Raw genomic sequence first — 18,258 nt, 5'->3', positions numbered from 1 at the left:
TGACATTGACTAGTTGACTACCCTTGGATGAGTCCCATCAGGCCCCATAAACTTACAGAGATTCAGCAGGAGCAGCAGATCTTGTGCAAGTTCAGGGTTGACTGAGAGTTGATCATTCTTGTGGTCATTGTCCTTTAGCTCAGGGCCCTGGGACCTCCTTGGACATCCTTTCTTCATCAGTCTTGAAGATGGGCAAGGAAATCATTTAACATCTCTGCCTTGTCTTTGTCCTTGTCTGTGAGGTAACATACTCATCCTGTAATGGACTACTGCTATTTCTGCACTGCCTTTGCTATTGACATGCTTAATAAAGTTCTTTTTATTGTCCCTCACATTTCTGGCCTGCATTAACCCCAACTGCATTTTGGCCACATGGATTTTCTCCCTATAGTGGCAGAAGCATCTTTGTATTCCTCTCATGTCACTTGACTTCGCTTCCTCTGACTATACAGCTTCTTTTCTTGCTTTAGCTCCAAGAGAAGATCCCTGGTCATCTAAGACAGGCTTCTGCCTTGCTTGACTTCCAGAATTTTTGGAATTGCCTGTTCCTGTGTCCTTGGGACATGGTCCTTAAAAAGTGACCAGCACTGATCCCAGGACCTTCCAAAGAATTTTCTCAGGATCTCACCAACTGGTTCCCTGAGTAGCCTGAAGTCTGCTCTCCTCATGTCCAGAGCTGAAATTTTTGCTTTTCCTTCTGTCACCAGAGACTTAAAACTCGACCACTTCATGTTTACTGTGGCTAAGACTGTCACCAGTCTCCACTTGGGTCATGAGACCTTCTGTTATCAAGAGATCAATCAAGGAGGGCACCTTTCCCAGTTGGCCCCTTCAGTACCTGTATCATGAAGCTACCATCCAAGTGCTTTAGGAATCTAAGAAACTGTAGAAGATGGGTAGGAGTCAACATTAAAAATGACTGGATTTGATCCTTGATAACTCACTATATGTGACTCTGCTTGAGCAAGAAAAGTGGACTGGATCATCTCTAGCAGAGCCTGCCAACCATCCTTGGCTCGTAGCAATTTTGTGGAGGAGGTTCAACATTCAAATTAGGTACAGTATTATTTCATGGAAGCCAGAGTCCTAGTGCTGAGTAACATAGCTCTTATAAGATTTCAGTGCCAGGAATTCACCATCCTAGTCATGGAGCCTCATCTAACAATTTAGATTCAATTTTGGAGAGAATAATCTGGACTATAGCCTTGATTAGGAGTTTAAAAATTACTTCAACAAACGATTGATTTTGTAGTAGAAGCAGTATATATGTTTTTACCTTCTTTAACTCTTCCTGCTAGATTTGATGTTTATCGTCTCTTTATGCAAGAGTAATTTGAGTGCTGCTTTCTTCTTATGAGGAATTGCACTCAAAGGTACAGGTACAAAATGCAGTTCTTTTAGTATGTAATCTCTAGTAGCAATGAATAAGTGGCTTTGTCTGAGTGTGGCAGAAGGCACAATTTAGCCAGTTCAATATGGAGAGAAATGTTATTTCAGTTTTCCTGTTACCTTTTAATTCCATTTTATATAAACAAAGTAAAAATTCTACTTTTGTATGTGTTCCTTTAAGACTTTTTTTCCTATCACAGCTGTAGCTAGAATTGTATAATTTAGCTCTATTTCTGTAGGCTTAGTTTGTATAAATGAAAAAGTAAATATATTATTGAAGAATGACTGCATCTCTGATAAATGTTTCTATCACTTTGCACTGCAGTCCTAGTAAATTATTCCTTCTTTTTAATGAGCAGCAGTTGTTATCAGGAGTATTTCTGTTGGTTTTGATTATTCCACTGCATTCTTTCTTACAGCTTTCTCTGGATATTCCAGTCCATTGGTTCAAGTTTCTGCAGATTTATTAGATGAGACTTTGTCAAAAGATACTGGCATTAGAGAACCTGTTTACCAAAGTGCATCAAGCCAAACTTCTGAAGTGACCACATCACCATTTTCTGTATTCTGTTATGGCCTAGAACGCAACCACATTTCACCAGACTTGATGAATCCTTATGAAAAATCTGAGGATCTTGCAGAATACGTGTCTGGAGGGCATAATGATTTGAATGGTAAAAATGGAATTGCTTTTGTAAACATTGACTCCTATGAACCAGATAGCAGTGATGGAGAGGAAGAGGATGCTCTAGGCAAGTATTCTTGGATAAAAGACGCAGCAGGTGTGATTCAGGGAAGACTAGATAACATACTTTCTCAATGTGAAAAAGAGGTGGAGTCTCTTAATGACTTTCAGTCCCAACTGCTGGCTTTCAACCACAGCATTTATAGAGAAAATTGTGAAGAAGCAGGACCAACGCCTTTGGCAAGTCCAGACAATAGGACACTTAAATTTGCTGAAGATGAAGTTATACCAAAAATTAGTCTGAATGATGACAGTTATGAAACACAGCAGGTAAAACATTTAGTGGATGTTGGAATTGGAACCCCCGTACCAGTTGCTGATGTGTTAAACATCAGTGATGGAGAGACTGACCAAGAAAATTCATCTGAGCTAGTAGTGAGACCTAAAATTAGAAAACAAAATATTGCAAAACATCTGGAGAGAGAAAGTCATCTCCCGAATGATAATGAAGAGGAAAGCGATTGCTGGAGGAGAATTGGAATTGCTGATGTCCAGCAATGCCATCCTGAGTGTCCCTTAAGAGATGGCAAAGATGAGATGAGTTCTGGTATGTTCTTTCTCTCAAGAATGCACAGTCATCAAAGGAACATAGAAATAGACTTAAGAAGAAATGAAGAACAAAACAATTTTCCAAGTGACAGTGCTTTTTGGAATGAGCTTGAAGGCTACAACACACATTACTTAATGTCCCACAAAGATGAAGACAGGTAAAATTTTGTTTTTATATCTGTTTTAGTATTGAATCTTTCATGTAAATAATATGCAAAACTGAACAATATGTTAGCAAATAGACCCTAAAAACTTGAGGCATTTCAGAATATAATCAGATACAAGATGCAAACTTTTTATTTGTTATCCTTCACTCTTCTGGTAATGCTAAAAGCTTTTCCTCATGTCTGCAGTCAGAGCATGTTATCGCTGACGAATAATACTTGTTTATTTTCATTTCATTTTTACTGAGCAGATGGAGGGTAAAGACTGAAAGCCTTGTTCAGCTTTGAAAGTTTCCTTCTATGCTTACTCTTCAGAATTTGGTTTTTTGCTACCAAATCTCAGTATTCTGCATGCTAGCCTATATATGTTCTTGTCTCCAGCCTTTTGAAATAAATTATTCTTCCTTGTAATATTTGAAGAATAACATGATAGGGTTGCTTATAATCCCTTTCTAATGGAAATTCTTCAGACTGCTAGGTGTTTCCAAAGTAGCTATTAATTATTACAGTTTTAGATTTACAAATTGCTCCAACCCTCACAGGAGAAGCAGTATTCAGGTTCCTCCTGCTTTGAGCTTTTCACCCAAGAAAGTAATGTGGATAAACCTTATGTTGATTAACTTCTATTCATAAAATGTTAGTTTAGAACTATTCACTGTTTATTGGGAATTATATAACTGAGCCATTTGAGGGTAAAAACATTTCTAACCATGTGATCATTTATGGAAGACAGAGTAGTGTTTTTTCCCTATTTTTCTTGCAGTTTGCTTTCATCTTGTTGATTCTGTTCCCACAGCATTCTTTACAAGACATGTCTTCTGGACGTTGATGTGGCTGTCTTGTGCGTGTGCTTGCCGTTCATAAGCTAACCTGCTTAGTGGATTGTGTTTCCAGTGTTTTTGTAGAGAGAAAAGCACGAAAATTAATTAGCATTAAATCTTGTTCTTAAAACATTGCAGAGTTGCAATTATGAGAGAACAAAATATGTTTTAAAATGGGTTAGTATAGTCTTAGGGGCTTTTCTTCTTTAAGGTGTAAGTGTAGGGTCCTGCATTTGGTTGGGGGAGGGGAATAATGCACAGTGCCAGCAGAGGCTGGGGGCTGACCCACTGGAGAGCAGCTCTGCTGGGAAGGACCTTGGGGGGGCTGGTGGGTGACAAGTTGACCATGAGCTGGTCAAGTGTGCCCTGGGGGGCAGGAGAGGCAGTGGGATCCTGGCATGCATCAGGGAGAGTGTGGCCAGCAGGTCAGGGAGGTGATCCTGCCCCACTTCTTGGCCCATAGGGGTATTGTGTTCATTTTTGGTTTCCACAGTTGAGAAAGGTATTGGAGCTACGGAAGAGGTTTCAGTGGAGGCCACAAAGATGATGAGGGGGTCTGGGGCAACTCTCTTATGAGATCTGGGCCTGTTTAATCTGGAGAAGAGAAGACGGAGAGGGGATGTCACTAATGCAAATAAATATCTCCAAGGCAGGTTCCAGGAGGATAGTGCCAGACTCCCTTCAGTGATCCTCAGTGACAGGAGAAGGAACAATGGCATAAACTAAAACAAAGAAGTTCTACCACAACAAGAAGAACTTTAGGTTGAGGGTGGCAGAGCACTGGAACAGGTAGCCCAGGGAGGTCATAGAGTCTCCCTTTCTGAAGACATTCCAAGCCCACCTGGGATGGTTCTTGTGTCTCCTGCTCCATATTGGACTGCAGGATGGCAGGGGGTTGGACTGGATGATGTTCCAAGGTTCCTTCCAACCCTGATAATTCTTTGATTCTTAATAAAGGTACTTGCAAATGAATTCTTAAATTCCTTGTAAGGCTTACTTTTCAAAGATTTTTGTTAGTGCATAGTCTTTTCCATTTTTGAAATGCTGCTGCTAGAAGATTAAAATGCCATGAAGTATTGTTTGTATGTATGTATATAATGCATTCTACAATTACAGCATTGGCTTCCATAATGCATAGTGGTGGATTATTGTAGCATGTCAAAAAGAAACGTGGATTATTTGAAATTATCTTGATGATGACAGGAACTGAATCAGTAAACAGGAATCATGTGTTTTTAACTTAGAATCCCCATAATTTATGTTCTAAAACCTAAAAATACTTAAGTTTATGAAATAAATTGTCAATGATTAGTCTGTACAAAAGAGTAATACCTTCACTCTTGGAAGGTGACGTTTTATGTTTAAAGGTTTAAATCATATTGTATGTTCATCCAGAGCTGCATAAAAAGTAGGTTTGACTTATGTGCCAAACTACATCCTTCAGCTCAGCGTTATCTTAATCCCAGCCCAGGGAGAAATTCACCTTTTGGTTACTACAGTGTGGACTTCCACGTCACATTTTCACTTCAAGGAGGTGCACAGCTGTTGTGGTCTTAGCGTGTGGAAGCTGTGTGGGAAGGAGAATGTCTTGCATGTTTGTTCTAAGTTGGAAGGGTGGTGGAAGGTCCCAGGCAGGGGAGGAGGGAAGAGGATCATATCCGTTAGCTCTATCCATTTAATTTTGGACTGTGTGGCAGGTTAGGAGGGGGTTCAGCCAGGGGAGGGACTATTGTTAGCAAATCCACATGCAGATGCTAAGTTCATGTGCTTTGCTTTTGGAAGTGACAAGTCTGTAATGTTCTGTACCTGTGCGGAATTAAACACAGTTAAATCCTGAGTTCTGAAATATTAAATGTTCTTCAGTTGCTTAGTGTTGGTGACTTCAGGTGTATCCTTTCCTGGTTTGAATTAGTGTTTGTGTATAAACCATAAAGAGAACAAATTTAAGTTAAGCCAAAGGAGGAGTATTTTAAAGTGTGTTGAAAGTCATTCTCAGATTATAAAATAGCGACAAGTAAAACAAGAGATCTGAGTATTTCAACATCTTAGAATATGGAAGATGAAATTGTAAATATATATTAAAAAACTTGATCAAACAACGTAAAAAACAAACAACATTCCAAACCAAACTCACAACTCAAAACCAAAGAACCAAACAGAACAAAAGGTTAAAACAGTTAATATTCAGCTTTATGGTGTAATATGAGATTCATTACACTACATGTCGGAATTTCATAGTACGTATGATTTCTATTTTAAAGTAATCCATTGAAATAGCCCAAAATTAATGAATGTTCTCATTTCCATAATTTTTCTTAGAAGCCATCGAAATTGTGATAGAAAAATTTATTCCTGCATCAAAATAAAATGCCTATATATATAATCTGCATTTTGAACGTATCTATTCTTGTAAAGCTTGCAGTGTCTAGTATGCAGTTTTTCAAAAACACTTAAAATTAATTAAATTGAAAGTTCTATTGGCATGTATTTGTAATATTTGATAAAGGGACAAAATTAGTGAGTTTCTAGGTGAAGAGGTAACAATATATTTGCACATATTAGGTTTAGCAGATAAGAAAACTGTGTGGTGGGTGCTGTGAATTGCTTTATAAAACGAAGTCTAGTAAGCATGTTGGCTGTTTGCATGTGTGTTTTCTTTACCTTTTTGAAGTGAGCTAGTTGTGACTATATTTTGAATTTTGGTAACTGTCACTGTAGTGAGTGAATTGTCTAAGTGCCATTACCAATGGTAGTGGTAGTTCACCCTTCCTAAGATTGTGCTAGCACTGCTCTTTAGTTTAAGCTGACCAAAGCTTATTTACTACCCTTTTGTGGGTGGTAGCTGAGCAAATTGTCTTTTCAAAACTCCCTGCCATTCCTCTTGTTTAGGCTAGTGAATCAGATAGTTTGCAGTAAGTCTTCCATTATATCTTTCCATGTTAAAAAAGGTCATTCTATATGGCTTATATGTTCTGACAAGTTTTACTTTAAATTTGTTTGGCTGAGTGGTAAGGCTGACATTGATTATTATCTGTTAATCAAGCAGTGCCAGTGCTGCTGATTTTGTAGTCTGGGAGAAAGATGTGTGTAGTGAGTGGTTTCTGTTCTTGAGTTGTTCGTGGCAAGGGAAGAACAAAACATTTTTACAAAGTAGGATGGGTAGAATTTTTGAATTCTTTGTTACAGACTAACTTTCTTATTTTTAATCAACTCTATGTACACTTGATTTGTAATGCATCGATAGATAGCACAAGATAAATTTCTCTTAAAAAAAAAAAGCCTATATAGAGAGCAATATTGATAGAAAAGTAGGAAATTTGTTTTTTTCCCCTAAAGCAGTGTTTGAATTCAATCTCTCTTACCTTATTTAAATTGCAGCTCAGAGTGCAGTGATGGAGAATGGTCTACGGCTGTACCTTCCTATTTTACTGCTGTGGAAAAAGAGCAGTCTTCAAATGATGAAAGCTGGGAAACTGTCTCATGTAGGGAGGAGCATGACCCTGATGTACAGAGGAGGAGCAGTGCTGGCAAACAGGAGAGCATAGACTTCTATTTCCAAGAAAGGTATGCCTTTATTTTATTAGCTAACTTCCTAAAGCTGGCATTGCTAGTAGGAGGGTATTCACATATCACTACACAGAATAACATCTAAAAGCAGTTACCATCCTAGCAACAGTCATTTGCCTACATCACATTAATCCCAGTAGTTGAATGTATTTCAAGCCAGGGAAAATATGGTATTTCATGCAAACAGTACTATGTAATGAAAAATACAGAAACAATGAGAGTGCATTGGCATGTAACATCAGTATGGTAAATAGACTTAACATACTGACTTTAAAAAGCCAGCTAGGCAAGTTAATTGTTAAGATATACATGTTACATAAATATCTTTTGATACTGCTTAGGACTCCTTGAAAAGAACTTCTCTCTCTGTTTTATTGCTTCTCCTACTCTACTGCTGCTTCTTATTTTCTGCAGCCCTATCAGTGATTAAAGTAAACTTGAATTACTTGATTCCTCTAGTAACTTTAAACTTACTTTATTTTTCCTGTCATTCAGTACTTTATAAACTGCAGCTGCCTTTGCTATAAGGCAGAATTTGTAGCTGTATACAGTTAAGAAGAATGTGCTTGGCTTTTTTCTAAGCATCTAGTATTAACTGTTAGTTTGGATCTTTATAAAGCAAAGGCCACACCTAAGTGTTCTTTCAGCTTCTTCCACTCTCAGGTGTGCAGTAGCTATTGCCAAACAGTCCATTTTGTTGTTAGTGCTTTTTTAGTATTCTCCACATTTTTGGATCTTGGAGAACTAGTGTGACTTTATGAAAGCTTCATGATGACTCATCTCTTTCAGAATAACAGTAATGGAGCTTTGTGCTTTTTAACTTTCTTTGATATCAACAGTGTGAAAATGTATGCATCTTTAGCACAATTCCTGTTTATTTTCCTTTTTATAAGGAAAGTGGATCTCACAGCCTCATGACTCTCTGTATTCAGGTGACTTGTGCTTCTCTACAGTATCCAGGAATGAGAAGAGTCTTTCTCTTGCAAGATAGCTTCTCTTGCAAGTAGTACCTCTTTGCATCACCTGGGATATCAAGATGATTTTTCTCCTTTATGACTTCAGGAACTTGTAGATAAATAAGAAAATGTTTAGTACCTGTTGTATTAACCCTGGCAGGGATGCTGGCTGTACTAGGGAAGAATCAAGACAAACTGCTTACTGTACTGCTGGCCTTGAGCCACAGGATCATGGGTGTTACTGGAGCTGATACCATTGGGAATTTCTTGAATTTTTATGGCAAATGGTAAATTTCTAATCTGGGACTCTGCAGTCTGGGAAACATGCTTGTTTAATCTTTGTGTTATGTTTGGCTTTTGTTGCTTATGTGTGTATGTAAATTCTCGTAGCCTTTTTGTTTTAGCTTTTCATTTACATATATATAAAGGGAACAGGAATCATTGGAGGAAGGTGAAATTCCTCGGTTACAGTATCGAGAAGAAGTAGAAAGTAGCAGTGACGAGGAAAATGATCCAGTTAGTGATTTTGTACATCTTGGATTCTTCTTGTTGGATGGAAATAACAACCTTGAGGATGACTCCAGTGTGAGTGAAGACCTGGATGGGGTGTGGAGGTATGTATTTGATGGTTGTCTGCTTTAGTTTCAGAGGTTTTGTGGTTACTGTTTTGTTTTCTATGTAAGATGTGAAAAGTACTCATGGCTATCACTATGCAGGTGCTTCAAGGACTAATAATCTTAGTTTTAAAGTTTAAGGTATTTTAAGTGGTATCTATGTTCTAATGAGGGAAAAGGGAATAGATTTGCTAAATCAGGCTCTGATTTGAGAAAATTTTGATGCCCTAAATATGCGAGGCATGAGTGTATTTTTAAATTTAATTTTCAAGTGGAAGTGTATTATAAATGTTACCAGCATTCAAGTCAGTCCTGTTTTAAAATTGGTCTTTTTCTCCTTTAAAACTGGCATAAGTTAGTCACTATAAATATATTTTATCTCTTTTTGAAATGCCATGCACTTACCTAATATTGTCATAATTTTGATTGTTTCACTCCATTTTCTGTCCTGAAATTACTGAAGGGATTGCAATCATTTTAGTATAAAAATGCTACAAATACCAGGAACAAAGTGATTGGAGACACATTCAAAATAGTACAATGTATAATAGTATAATGTGATTGTTTAGAATGTGATCGACAAAAAGCTTTCCAGTGAGAAACATAACACTTGATCTCTTCTCCTTTGTCCTGGTTTGAAGGACAGGTGTCTGCCAAGAAAGGCAGGAACTTCTCTTTGAAATGAAGAATGTCAATTCCCCTCCCACAAAATTATTATAATTTTGAAATTAAGGGGCTCTCAGGCAATGATAAGGGAATTAGGAATAGCAGATCTTTACTAGAAAAATTAAAATAGAAATACAGTATTACAAAGAACAAACCCAAAGCACTGACAGAGTCAGAATACAACCTGACACCCTGTCAGTCAGGGTGTTGGTAGCAGTCCCATTAAATGGTGGCTGCAGTCCTTCTGCAGTGGCAGATGTGGTTCAGCTGAAGCCGTGATCCTGTAGAAGGGTGCAGTTTTCCTCTGAAGGAATGTGAAGGATGATGTGGAAAGGTCCAGTGTTCCTCTGGAACCTGGTGGAAAGAAGGTATCTTGGTGCTCAAAATCTCGGTTTTTATGTAGGTAGGAAAGGCTTGGCTCCTCCCCCTGGCTGCCACATCTCCACATGGAATGATGTAATTTTATCAGTCCTACAGTGGGACTTAATGACCCATTAGCAGATGATCCTTCCTGGAGGAAGGATGGGTTGTGGAAGAGATAAATATGATTGTCCCACCTGGTTTTAAAGATGGCCCATTGGCAGATAATATGTGCCACGGAGATAAGGATCACTGCCCCATCTGGCTTCAACAGACTCAAGTGCAGACATACCAACACTGTTGTTTTCTCCCTGTGTAGTAATATTGTGGAAAAGCATGAAAGAAGCTAATGTTTGGAGTTAATAGTGTGTTAGGGACAGAAGCTGTGTTTTAAGTGTTGGAGGTTAGCCTTGGTAAGCTTCCTGGTTACTTAAAACTGGAACAAAAATGTTGGTGGTCTGTTAAGTTTTTTCAGCTGAGCATATACAGCCCTATTCATCATTTCACTTGTGCATGTTTTAAGATTTGATTCCTGAATTTCTGAAACAAAACTCAAAGGAGCTGCCAAGCCATGAACTGTGGTGCATGATGTAATCAAAATCTGTTACTTGTAAAACAACCTTAAAACATATGAAACGTATTAGCTGAACTTATGCCCCTTCACAGTAAAAACTCCCATCAGAATGTTCTGAAGTATATACTGTGAGGGTGTGGTACCAGTGTGCTGCAGCCAGGGGTAGGAAGCTGCAGAGCTGCCTCTGAGAGGCTGGGGCTGCTTCATGTGGGACACAGCTGGTTCCAGTTGGTTCCAGCGGACCCACCACAGGGTGGGGTCTCTGGAAAAGTACTAAGAATGGATAAAAAAGGTGAATAGCAAATTGTGTGTGAAAGAGAAATGAGGATGATGTGAGAGAAGGAACATTGTAGACACCAAGATCAGAAAAGAAGAGAGGGGAAGTGCTCTAGGTACTGGAGAACACTATGGTGCAACAGATAGGGATTTGCTGAAGAAGCTGTGTTTGGGGAGAACCCATGCTGGAGTAGTTGATGAAGAACTGTGGCATGTAAAAAACACTTGCAGAGAGGAACTACTCGTGGACAGACCACAGCCCCTGTTCATTTCCCTCTGCCCTGCTTGGGATAGGGGAACTTAGAGGACTCAAAAATGAAGGGGTGAAGTTGGCTGGAAATAAGAGGAGGGGTAAGGGAAAGTTGTTCTGGTTTTTGTCTTTGTTTCTCACCATTCAAATCCATTTTTATTGGTGATAAATTCATAGGATCATAGAACAGCCTAACTTGAAAGGAAACTCAAAAGATCATCTGGTTCAACCTTTCAATTAAATTAAGGCTTTTCCTGAATTGAGTCTGTTTTGCCTGGGGTAGTGATGGATGGGACTCATGGCCCCTTTTCTTGATCCATAAGCTTTTAATCATATTCACCTATTCTGTTGAGGCAGGAGAGGGAGAGATCAACTGGCTAGGTGTCTGGCTGTTATTAATGGGTGATGTGCAATAATTTGATATATGCATACTTTGTGTTGTATCTATGTATTTTGAAAATAAGATGTTGTTTCCTAACCCATGTTTTTCAGACTACTTGATGAGTTTGGTGATGGCCTAGGACTTGCTCAAGCCATTCCTTACATGGAACCTCAGTTTCACACATTTATGGCACTAGAGGGGCGCTTAGAAGCTGTGGAGGTATTGAAATATTTTTTATGGTCTTATATCAGTGATGTTGTGATACAAATGTTTATAGTTGAATCCTTTTTCAACTTAATATGAAAATCAGGAGAATAAGGGAAAAAATAGTTTCCTCTGTTAGCTTGAACTTTCAGGTCTTAGAGACATGAAAATGCATCTTGGAAGTTTTTTTAAAGAATGTATTACAAAAAGTCATTGATCAGCACCTACTCTTTTTGGTATATGCATTTATTTCTTCATATGGCAAAGAAAGTTACTGTTTTCTACCAGTAGAAACATGTACCATTTAATTGTGAAAAATTTTGCCAGATTCTCTACATAACAAAGGAAAGCTTATGCTTGAATCTCTGCCTGTGTTGTTTTGTTGGGGTTTTTTTTGCCAGAGTACATTTGGATTACTCAAATTTTTATTTATTAGTACTTCTACTGATTTTTTACTTTTCTGTGTTTATGCCTTTTATATTTATCTTGTTTTATCCCATTTCAGTTGTCTTAATTTGGATAGAAAGGTGATAAAGCATTTATCAAGAACCAGCATGGTTATGATATTTGTCTTTTGTTTATTACTTCAGGTTGGTCAATGTCAGTGAATACAGAGCTAGCTGAAATCCAGCCTGCTGCAGTGCAACAATTCTTGCACTGCCAGAAATCTCCCCTGCAGGGTATTTGTCAAAATAAGAGTTAAATGTGTAGACATATAATATGGTGTTACAACAGCAGAACTAAATGTTTTGTGGGTGACATAAGTTTAGGGCAGCAAGGGGCAGTTTGACTGCTAGGGCTTACTTTAAAGGGTTGAACAGGGCAGGCTGTATGTCATAGTGTGCTTGCAGACAAAATAGCAAGGGCACTTTGAAATGAGCTGTAAAGCTGGCAGACAGTGGAGCAATCATAGATAAAGGGGGTTTTCCCATGGATATATACAAAGTCAATGATTTTCTGAATAAGCTTCCCAGGTGTTTTCCAAGGCAGTGGAAGGGCTGTTCCTTTAAGTTGGCAGTGATACAATTTCCAGTTTTGTATGTCCCTGAGGTATATGGGAGGTCATCATTCATGATCAAGTATCACAGGACCTTCTCCAGCTGTGTAGGATCTTGTTAGCATTACTCATTTAGAAGCACTTCATTAGCATGGAGGTCTGTTGATATCCTTATTGTAAAAGTGGTATTTTGAAACCATATAGAGAAAATTCTTGTCTCTTTCATAGCTACTGGTTCTCACTACATCAGAAAAAAACAGAACAGCAAAAATAGTTGACCTCCTCCTTTGCACCAAAGCAAGAGGATCTGCGTAGAGAGGGGAAACTAATCCCGTATTTTCTTTTATCTGCACATTAACACTTGAAAAGGAGACTGAGTTTATTATGACTCTTAAGTTTTTCTTTCTCATTCCTGTGTAACAACAGTTGCCTAAGTACTCTGTCAGAAGAAATGTGTGCAGTCCTGTCAGAGTCATCCGTAAAAACAATCTTAGGTGATTATGTGCATAATCCCCAGCATAATGGCTGGGGAGCTGCTGTAATGATGTTTGTGTCACCAGGAACAGAGTGTCACTGAACACCATTAGCAAGCAGGCAGATGACTACAGACGTACCTGTGGTACAGGGCACTGTGAATGTGGAAAAGCCTATTGTCATATGTAGCATTTGTGCTTGAAAATAGCACATAAGGGTGTGAAACTTTAAGGTAGGCATAGAAGTCTGGCATATTTGGAATTAGTCAGCAGAAGGTGGTAACTGAGTAATTACAGAAAGAGTTGTATGTACTGTGACCACATGGACAACATAGGTTTTGATTAAGGAGTCTAAATACTTGCTTCAAATCTCAAGTAAAATATATAGAGCACATATTTTTACAGTATGGAGTGGCTACTAAAATTGTTCAGAAAACATGAGCAAAATCATTTACTGTTGCTTTGAAACACTTCAAAGGGATGTGACACAATAAAGCATCCAAAATTCAAGTCTGTCATAATTGGAGGGGAGGGAGTGGAAGAGACCTATCAGAAATAATTGTTACTTTTGGAGAGGAGAAGTAATGAAAATATTAGATACTTGTTTTGAAAAGCTATGTTCTGTAAGGCTCTGGGTTCCTAAAAACTAATAGGATATATGTGTGATTTTAAAGGTTTTTTTCTTCCATCTGTTACAAGGAAAGTACATAGCTGGGAGTGTCTAGTTTACTTCATTAGCAGTACAGAACAGGCTGGTTGCCTCTGCTATGTCAGTGAAAAAAATACTATATAAGGATTTCCTGTGCCAGTTCACAGATGTGAGGAGCTCAAACCCCTGTAGGCTTTGGCACTATTGATTTTAACTGGAAAATGTCCAGCATTTTCTATTTGGTACATGGAGAAGTAAGCAGTCACACAAGTAATAAGAGGAAGTACAGTTATTTTGAAGATATGTCCTATAAAGTCATAAAACAGACACTGCTTTGGGTTTGAAAATGTGGCTTTCAGCCTCAGAGTCTCTGTAAGGCTTTGTGTCTATGACATTTCTGTTGTGTAGGTTTCAGAAGCAAGCAACCAAAAATGTCTTTTGTTTGAGGATACTCATGCTGGATATAAACAAACAAGTTTGACACATAAGTAATACTTCAATCTTCTGTACCTCTGGGATCTTAGTTTTTGCAGGTGTAGTACTTGCTCTGGTTAAGCATATTATTTTTACCTACAGTTTATTCTCAGACCGTTGCAGCTGGAGCAAAAACCAAATACAAATACTAAAATCATCTTAACATTAGGTTGTATTGCCTGCTGTTCCAGAATTTGATGGGTATTAGCTGTAAAATGGGACCAGTGTACCTGTTTTGTAGGGGGACTTGCACATGGTACTAGGGATAGCCCCAGGTTTTCGCTTACACTGCCATTTCTACATGAGAATGTGTGTGGCAGTAGAAGCTGTAAATACTTCCTAGCTTGTTCTGATCTCCAAGATTTGTCTGTAGGTATAAAACTGCTAATTTAGATCTGTGGTAGTGTGGTAGCTTGAGCTACCTTGTCACTGTGACCCAAGTCCAGGCATGCTTTCAGGTTGCAGCTGTAGTAACTTAAGGGAAAGTTTAAGAGGAAAGACTACTGAAAAGATTTCTGTATAAACCAATATTTCTCTGGTACATAGAGATTTTTAGTTGATTGTATTCCCAATGCTACAAAAATAACGCTCTATCTTACACTTCTTAAACGTCTCAAAACTAAGAGAGCTTTGTGGCCAATAGACTAAATAATTTTCAAACTGATTAGAGCAGTAAGTAGTTGTACTTAAAGGATGTGACTGAGTCATCCATGGTGTGAACCCAATGTTTGCTTCTGTGTTCTTGGTTCTTCAGTTTCAGTTTGTTTGCTGTTCAAACAGGTCATTTCTCAAATATAAGCAAATGTTCTGAGTTTTGTGATTTTAATCTTCTTTTTTTTTTTTTTTTTTTTTTTTTTTCTACTGGATATCCTTTCTGTGTCTTACATAACTGAATGTATGATCTACACAGCAAATAGCCACAGCAAATATGGTGTAGACTTGTACTCTTAAAGATTTTGTATGGCAAAAAATTTGAGTTTTAAAAAAAGTTACTTCAGGGCATTTTATCTGCCTTAAGATTTGAAATATCTACATGGATCTTGGAGATTTTATTTCTTTAAAGTTTAGACTGTTAGTGCAGCCAAGGTATTTAATAATTTTTATTTGTGCCTGAGTGATTCAAGAGCTGAAGCCAGGAAACACATTAATAAGGCATTCATTTTCACAAGCAAAATGAAAGGGCAGTTTTAGATGGGCAAGCTTTATTACATTTTCAACTTGCTGCCTTTTCTGTAACTTTATAAAATTAACAAATGTTCATTATAGATTAAGTTGTGACTTTGTCCTCATACTCTAAGAATGGTTTACAAGCAAGGCATTGTTGTTTTGACCTTCAGTTTCATCTCACTCATTACAAAATAAAAATTATGTAATGGTTAGTTTGACACACATCTTCCATTTAAAAAAAGTAGTACTGCTAGAATTGGATTCCTTTTCTTGCTAGTTTGTTTTGTATGAAATGTTACATTTATGAGTGAGAGAGTTTGATCTCTGCTTACTCCTTTTAGACTGCTCTGGCACAGTTGGAGACTCTTACATTTGATGTAGAACAGACTCATCCACCAGCTACAAAGGAAACTATAGATTGTCTGCCACAGATTGTTGTTACAGGTAACTACAATGGTATGGAAAAGTAATGAAAAAGTAATTTCAACAGAGTTTGTAAGAACAAGTTCAACTTTCTCTAATACCATGGGTGCAATATATAAGTATACTTACTGCATTATGTTGTTTTAAGATCTCTTGAATCTGAATATAATTTTGATCTATTTTGGAAACTAATCTTTAATTATTGTGACTGTACTTTGTCACCATTTGTGATACTGTTGATAATATATGTATTTTATTTTGAGCTCATCTCAGGTTTAAAAAAGGATATTAATACTTCTTCATCTTGGGTTTAGGTCGAGAGCAGTGTTGTACTATCTGTTGCAGTGAATATGTGGAAGGTGAAATCATAACAGAGCTACCCTGTCATCATTTGTTTCACAAACCTTGTGTAACCCTTTGGTTACAGAGGGTAAGTACTACAGGATTGGTGGAGGATTTGTGTGTGGGGGGGGGTTGTACATTTTGTGTATTCTTCTGGGAAGAACAACTTTAACTCTTTGAAAATGTGGGTTGAAATACCAAGCAATAACTGGCTGTTGAATTTATGGAACCAGATTCTTGTGCAAGTGAGGAAAGAAATTTATATTTGTACTTGCCTGAAGGGCAGTTTTTTTAATAGAGGGAATATTTCTTTAAGGGAAAATATGTTTTCCTTTGCTAAGAATTAAAGACATGGATGAGTTATAACTTGTTTTGGTACAAGAAAAGCTTTCTTTACTATAGTCCTACCTTGAAGTTAAGATTATGGAATATTTTTCTCTGAGGAGAGCAGAAAGTATTGTTTTCCCAGAATGTCATGGTGACATTTATGCCATGTTTATGGTGACAGCTAAAGCTAGCAGAGGAAATACTAAAATGCTTGTAGATTAACTTTTTTTTAATTACCTTTAGTAATTCTGTATGATACTAGGTTTCATTTTCATGATCTCTAATCAATTTCCTTCCAAATATCTTAAAATGGCTTGCATCATGTTGAAACTAGACTAAAACAATCATAATTAATGACATGGTATAGGCTTTTTTTTAGTTGTTCTTACACTCTCCTTTGTGTGCCTGGACTTGGTAGTTCTCAGTGAGCTTACAGTGTAACACAATTTCCTCAGGAATATAAGAGAAAGATTGATTGATTGTACCATGGGAGTCATATCAGAACACCTGTAGAATGGAGTGTTGATGGATTTAGTTGATGGGTTTATACATTGTTTTACAACAACAATTGATAGTGTTGATTACCATATTCATTTTTCTTGTTTTACAACTCCTGCCTTTTTTTTTCTGTTGTCGTAGTAAACTGCTATTGCTGAAAACTGGGACAAAATACTTCATCTTAGATTTGGGCTGTACCTAACTTATTTTTAATCCTTGTCTCAAAAAAAAGTCCTATCTGTAAAATCAATGCTGTGAAGAAGAACCTGATTAATTTGTTGTGTAGCTGGTGTAAAAGCAAAACAAGTCTTCTGAGTTTGTGTTAGCTGTCAGCTCCAGTTAGCTATGGAGTCAAATTTGAGTTTGCAGTGGTACTATTGTGGAGACCCCAAATATATTATAAATAATAACTTTTAGCTTCTCAGTAGAATTGAATGCAAACTGTGCCAGTGACCTAAATGGTGTTTTGTTTTTTTCTTTTTGTAGTCGGGAACATGCCCTCTTTGTCGTCATGTGCTTGTACCTGTACTTCCCGAAGCAACTGATGACACTGGTTTTTTTCTTTGATTGATGATTCAGCATCTTCTGCTAACATTGCTACAGGACCCTCAGACTAGGGTCAGAAATAAAATCTGCCACGAAAATAAAAAAGTAAATTTTGCTGGTTTTAATTACAGTGGGAAAACAATTCAGTAAAAAATATTAATGTGTAGTCATGTCTTGGGTTGGGAGGGACTCTCAAGAGGATCTGGCTCCAACCCCTTGCTGTGGGCAGGGATGCCTTCCTCTAGACCAGATTGCTTCAAGTCCCACCCAGCCTAGCCTTCAACACTTCCAGGGATGGGGCTTCCACAGCTTTTCTGGGCTGCCTGTGCCAGGGCCTCACCACCCTCACAGTAAAGAACTTCCTCTTAACATGTAATCCTAACCTCTCTTTTTGTTTGAAATCATGACCCCATTGTCACATGCACTTGTGAATAGTCCCTCTCCATCCTTCTTATGGAGTCCCTTCAGGGACTGGAAGGCCACAATTTAGTCACCTCAAAGCCTTCTGTTCTCCAGGCTGAACAATCCCCATTTTCTCAGCCTTTCCTCATAGCAGAGGTTCTCCATCCCTCTGACCACCTTGCTGTCCCTCCTCTGGACTTTCTCCAGCACTCCATCTCCTTCCTGTGCTGGGCCCCAGGGCTGGAGGCAGCTCTGCAGGTGGGGTCTCACCAGAGTGGGGCAGAGGGACAGAATCCCCTCCCTGCCCTGCTGCCCACAGGGCTCTGGATGCAGCCCAGGACACTCTTGGCTGTCTGGGCTGGGAGTGCCCATGGCTGGCTCATGTCCAGCTCTCACCCCCAGCACCCCCAGATCCTTCTGGGCAGGGCTGGGCTGGGTCTGTT

The 18,258-nt window shown here is 38.2% G+C and overlaps 1 protein-coding gene across 9 annotated transcripts in view; it reads left to right on the top strand.

The window, feature by feature from the left end:
• PJA2 (praja ring finger ubiquitin ligase 2) overlaps positions 1-17,523 on the top strand; it is a 33,700-nt gene extending 16,177 nt beyond the window's left edge. For 7 of the 9 annotated variants that reach the window (XM_079331085.1, XM_079331083.1, XM_079331084.1 and 4 more), the window contains 7 exons: positions 1,809-2,841; positions 7,047-7,232; positions 8,620-8,805; positions 11,424-11,532; positions 15,619-15,733; positions 16,015-16,130; positions 17,354-17,523. In XM_079331085.1, the coding sequence (XP_079187211.1) occupies positions 1,809-2,841; positions 7,047-7,232; positions 8,620-8,805; positions 11,424-11,532; positions 15,619-15,733; positions 16,015-16,130; positions 17,354-17,434 (1,826 nt within the window). In that variant the 3' untranslated portion in view covers positions 17,435-17,523. The remainder of the gene's footprint in view (positions 1-1,808; positions 2,842-7,046; positions 7,233-8,619; positions 8,806-11,423; positions 11,533-15,618; positions 15,734-16,014; positions 16,131-17,353) is intronic. The other 2 variants (XM_079331080.1, XM_079331087.1) reach the window with 2 other exon arrangements.
• The last annotated feature ends 735 nt before the right edge of the window (positions 17,524-18,258 follow it).

The sequence above is a fragment of the Erithacus rubecula genome, assembly GCF_903797595.1.
Source record: "Erithacus rubecula genome assembly, contig: SUPER_Z_unloc_2, whole genome shotgun sequence".
Taxonomy (NCBI): domain Eukaryota; kingdom Metazoa; phylum Chordata; class Aves; order Passeriformes; family Muscicapidae; genus Erithacus; species Erithacus rubecula.
Note: the sequence above shows the minus strand (reverse complement) of the source record. Positions and strands in the feature narration are given on the sequence as shown.